The 5034-nt window shown below is 39.4% G+C and overlaps 1 protein-coding gene across 1 annotated transcript in view; it reads left to right on the forward strand.

Moving 5' to 3' along the window:
* Nucleotides 1-5034, forward strand: part of SLC9A6 (solute carrier family 9 member A6) — a 53464-nt gene that overhangs the window by 13548 nt on the left and 34882 nt on the right. The window contains exons 6-8 of the mRNA XM_017862109.1: nucleotides 1943-2084; nucleotides 4446-4551; nucleotides 4845-4933. Of these exons, the coding sequence (XP_017717598.1) occupies nucleotides 1943-2084; nucleotides 4446-4551; nucleotides 4845-4933 (337 nt within the window). The remainder of the gene's footprint in view (nucleotides 1-1942; nucleotides 2085-4445; nucleotides 4552-4844; nucleotides 4934-5034) is intronic.

Below are 5034 nucleotides of genomic sequence, written 5' to 3' on the forward strand. Positions count from 1 at the left end.
CCTTGGCCTCCCAAAGTGCTGAGATTACAGGCATGAGCCACTGCGTCCGGCCAAGACTATGAATGTTTTTATGTCATTGTCAGTTAAAAAAGCAGAATTCAAAATCACACATTCACTGTGATTACAGCTAAATAAGAATTAGCATGCATGTAACACAGAGGGGAAAGGAGTACAGAAGGAAAATAAAATTGATCTATCAGGGTAGTGGAATGATGGGAAGATTTTTCCACCTCAACTGTACATTATATTACTTTCAGGATTTAAAAAAAACTATTCATAAAAAATGTTACTGCCTCAAGATAAAATATAAATTGATATGGAAAAGATGAGTTAAAATTTCAATCCAGAGGCCAGTGTCTGCCTAAGAAAGAACAAGCCTGTCATCTGCTCTCAGCCCATCATGTTTCCCATGTGCTCTTACACATTTTAATGATTAAAGAATGAAATAATGATTAGTGTGAATCTTGAATTTACATGAACTAATCCAGGGAAAGCAACCTCAGGAGGCGTGGCATAGATACTTTGTTCCAGACAGCATTTTGAAAAATACCACCAAAGGAAAAGAAGGTTGTATAGCAATTTTTTTCTTTTCTCCAGCCAGCTACTGTATTTTCGTGTTATAATGGAATCAGGTCTTGTTCATGGTAGTAGGATCCTTTATATGTAGGTAAGGTAGCATGATGTTAAAGGCCATTTCATATTTATCAAAATGGTATCAAATCTTTTCCAAAATGATGTGGTTACTTTGTACATTTAAACGTAAATGTTTAACATTTTCAATTTAGAGTGAGTCTCAGAAATTTCTGGATCCCATGATCAGAAATTATTAGTGCTATATTTCAGTAAAATAAGTACAAATTAGGAGATTTTAGTTTGATCTTAGATTTTTTTTTAACCTGGGAGATACGAAAAGAACTTGTACATGGTATAGCAAACACATTTTTCAGCCTTGAATCAGAAAAAAACATTGCAGCAACCACAGGGAGAATTCATTATATTTTAGGAATGTGTTTTCCTTCTTTTCTTTGACGTGATTTGTATGATGTTGTTGAGTCTGGACTTTTTATAATGCTGGTCTCAATTAACTGAGATGAGAACTGATTTAGTAACGGTAAGCACCGTTGCCAGAGACCTGCTGGCAACAGCAATTTTCTCAGGCATTTCTATTTCCTGGGGTGGTAACTGTTATAAAAGAAGCTTTTTCAGACCAGGTTTGGACCGTGAGTTCAAGATGGAGAGCATCTCCTATAATTGCCTGTCTTGGCCTGGTATAGAGTGACTTTCTTTCAGAAGCTTGAGGTGGAAGATCCAGCTGGTTATGCTGAAAGTACTGTTGAGTGGATTCTAATTCCTTGGGAGGTCTTTCGAGTGCTTTTTCCTATAATAGTCCATTTCAGTGAATGAATAGATATTAGGCATTTGGCCCATTCTGGTATTCTGAAAGTTGGAAGGGTCTGTCAGTTACCTTTTTTTCTCATAGGAAAAACAAAATGTGACTGGGTTGAGTATTGAATAATGTTCTTTATGTTCTTATGCCTCTACTGGAAACAAGTGGGATTTTTCATTAGTTTGTTCACATTAGTATGTTAGGCTTTTGGACACTCAGTACTAGTAATTCTGAAACAGAATCACAAAAGAATAATACTGCACAGTATCTTGGGTAAGGGGGAAAAAGCTTGGTGCAATTTTCATATAGAGGATTTTACAATGTTCTACCCTCCTGAAATTAACATTTAAGGAAAAGCCAAGTTTTCTTGCTAGCCAGATGCATTGCAGGATTTTTGGGTAATTTTGTCCTTATTTTGGCAATTCCAATCAAAACATTTTTTTTTCTTCTCCCTCTAATTTCATCTTTCAAGCTCTATACCAAAAAATGTTTTTTTTTTTTTTTTTTTTTAAGTAAAAGTTGCTTCCAGAAGTAAAAGCAGTCTCTCTTCTGTAGCTCAATCGTGGCATACCAGCCAGCTGGAGACAACAGTCACACCTTTGATGTCACAGCGATGTTCAAGTCTATTGGGATCTTCCTTGGAATCTTCAGTGGATCTTTTGCGATGGGTGCTGCTACTGGAGTGGTGACAGCTTTAATATCCTTTTGTTATATTTATCTTTTCTTGTTAACATAATGCAGTAGTTGAATGCTGTATTCCATTGTTTTTCTTAGTTCTATGATTAGAACTGTGTTAGAATTATTAATCTTATAACTAAGTACTTGGTTTGAAAACATTAAGCAACAGTCTTTGCCAATAAATAAATAAAAGAACTGTGTTGTTCTGCGTAGGGTTTGGTGCCCTAAAACTTTCACTGCAAGTGTATAATTAGAGATGGTATCTCTTTGAGGGTGAATTTTATAGTTGTAGATTAAATAACTATAAAGGTAGACATATTCCAAAGAGCCTCTGGGTGTTCTGTGTTGCTGGTCAGCCTGGCAGTCTTTTGCTCTTTTTTAATAGGACAAATAGGAAATGTACAACGGCGATGCCAAATGAACAAAATGTGGTTCCCTGGTTAGGATATGTAAGAGTTCATCTCAGTTCTTCCGATTTTAACCTTTGTGCTCTAGAGCCCTGGACGGGCAGCTCAAAGGACCTGAGTTGTAGTCCTGGTACTACCACTAGTCAAGTTATTCCTGTGTTCATGCAAAGGCCGTTTTATCCTGGACTTCACCACCATGCAATACATCCATGTCATAAAACTGCACTTGTGCATCCTGAATCTATAAAAACAAATTTTATTTTTATTTATTTATCTATTTATTTTTTTGAGATAGAGTCTTGCTCTTCCCCCCAGGCTGGAGTGCAATGGCAAGATCTCGGCTCACTGCAACCTCCACCTCCCAGGTTCAAGCAGTTCCCCCGCCTCAGCCTCCCAAGTAGCTGGGATTACAGGTGTACAACAGCACACCCAGCAAGTTTTTTTGTATTTTTAGTGGAGATGGGGTTTCACCATGTTGGCCAGGCTGGTCTCAAATTCCTGACGTCAGGTGATCCACCCACCTCGGCCTCCTAAAGTACTGGGGTTACAGTCATGAGCCACCATGCCTGGCCTAAAAACATGTTTTAAACTCCCAACCCAAAACAAAAAGCCAGAAGGCATGTCTTGATCACCAGCTACATGTGCTGTGCTCTGTGAATCAAAGCTAAAGAAGACAACATGACCCCTGCCTCCCTGTTGCTTTCAGTATAGTGGCAGACACAAACATGCTAGAAGCTTTGACACTTTACCTCTTTGGATCTCAGTGTAGGAAAGTGGAGGGTGGGGATGGTAGGAAAGAGGAGTGGGACTAGATGATGTCTAAAGAGTTTCCAGCTCTAGACCGAGCACCGTGGCTCACGCCTGTAATCCCAGCACTTTGGGAGGCCGAGGCAGGCGGATCACAAGGTCAGGAGATCGAGACCATCCTGGCTAACACGGTGAAACCCTGTCTCTACTAAAATACAAAAAATTAGCTGGGCGTGGTGGTGGGCACCTGTAGTCCCATCTACTTGGGAGGCTGAGGCAGGAGAATGGCGTGAATCCAGGAGGTGGAGCTTGCAGCGTGCCGAGACCGTGCCACTGCACTCCAGCCTGGGCAACAGTGCGAGACTCCAAATCAAAAAAAAAAAAAAAAAAGAGTTTCCAGCTCTAAAACTTCTGTGATACCTGTATAAAACAGATATCTTATTCTTTGTCAAGGACCTCTTAGTTGATATACTTCAGCCTTGTGCTGGAAGAGGCTTCTTTTATGGCTTTTTATAGGTGAACTGAGGCATAAAGCAGCAGTAAAAAGTGTTCTGAAGGTGATGCCAAGACAGGTGGTATCTCTTTCACATTACAAGTTCCTTGAGGGGAGAGAATATATCTTGTTAATCATTTTGTTGTAGTGCCTAGTTGTAGAAATGACTCTAGATTCTAGCCTGAGATTGGTTGTAACTTGGCACAGGCCCTTCCACCGTCAGCTAACAAATAGTTGTTCAACTAGTATAAGGGAGTGAAGTGCCTCAATTTCTTCATCATGGAATGAATGCTCTATATCACAGAGGTGGTAGAGGATCAAATTAGTGTAAACTCTCTTGGAAATTATGTATTTTTATAAATGTAAATTGCTATAATTATGGAAGCTGTCTAGCTTTAGGTCTCAGATTAATAGAGGTGGCATGTTATGGATCTGATCTGTTATTCCCATCTCTGTCTATCCTTTACTGCATGGTTTCTGGCAAGGTATGTGATACCCGTGAAACAACTGGAGTGGCTAAGCCGTAAGGCTTCCTCACTGAGGGGAAGGCAGCTGACTCCTCAGTGAGATACTCATTTAAAAGTTTCCCCACTCTGGTGGTACCTCTTATTCTGGGATTTTTGTGTTAGAGAAGCTAGAGAACCTTCTTTCATGGTTGCCTTGCTTAAACTGTCATTTTTTCTAGTCACACTTTTGTGTTACAAGATCTCATTACCAGCCTTAACAGTCTTACGTGACAAAGTTCACCAAATTACGGGAGTTCCAGTTGTTGGAGACAGGTCTGTTCTTCTTGATGTCCTGGAGTACCTTCCTCTTGGCTGAAGCATGGGGCTTCACAGGTAGGTGGCTTGCTCCCTTTGATTGTCAGCCCTCAAAAGGAGTGACTTTGCCAGTCAATTTTGCTCCAAGTGGATCAGCTCCATTAGTATTTGAACATACTTATTGTGGTTGGGATTTAGGTTGTCGCTTTAGAACATCAAAAAAATTTTCAGTGGAAGTGGTTCCTCTTAACAAAGTAAGTCACAAATGAGAATTTCCAGACAAAGCCTATAATCTACTGTGAAAAAAGCATCTCAGTATAAAAGGTGGGGACCATCCTTTTATGTGAACTTGAAATGTGTTGTCTTTATAGGTGTGGTTGCAGTATTGTTTTGTGGCATCACACAAGCACATTATACATATAATAATTTGTCCACGGAGTCTCAGCATAGAACTAAACAGGTAAGAGGAACTTTATAGTTTGTGAATAGACTTTTCCTTCTTTCAGCAAAACAGAAGTCTTTTTTACTAAAAAAAAAAAAAAAAAAAAAAGGGTTTTTGTG

The sequence above is a fragment of the Rhinopithecus bieti genome, unplaced genomic scaffold (assembly GCF_001698545.2).
Source record: "Rhinopithecus bieti isolate Rb0 unplaced genomic scaffold, ASM169854v2 scaffold_63859, whole genome shotgun sequence".
Classification (NCBI taxonomy): Eukaryota; Metazoa; Chordata; class Mammalia; order Primates; family Cercopithecidae; genus Rhinopithecus; species Rhinopithecus bieti.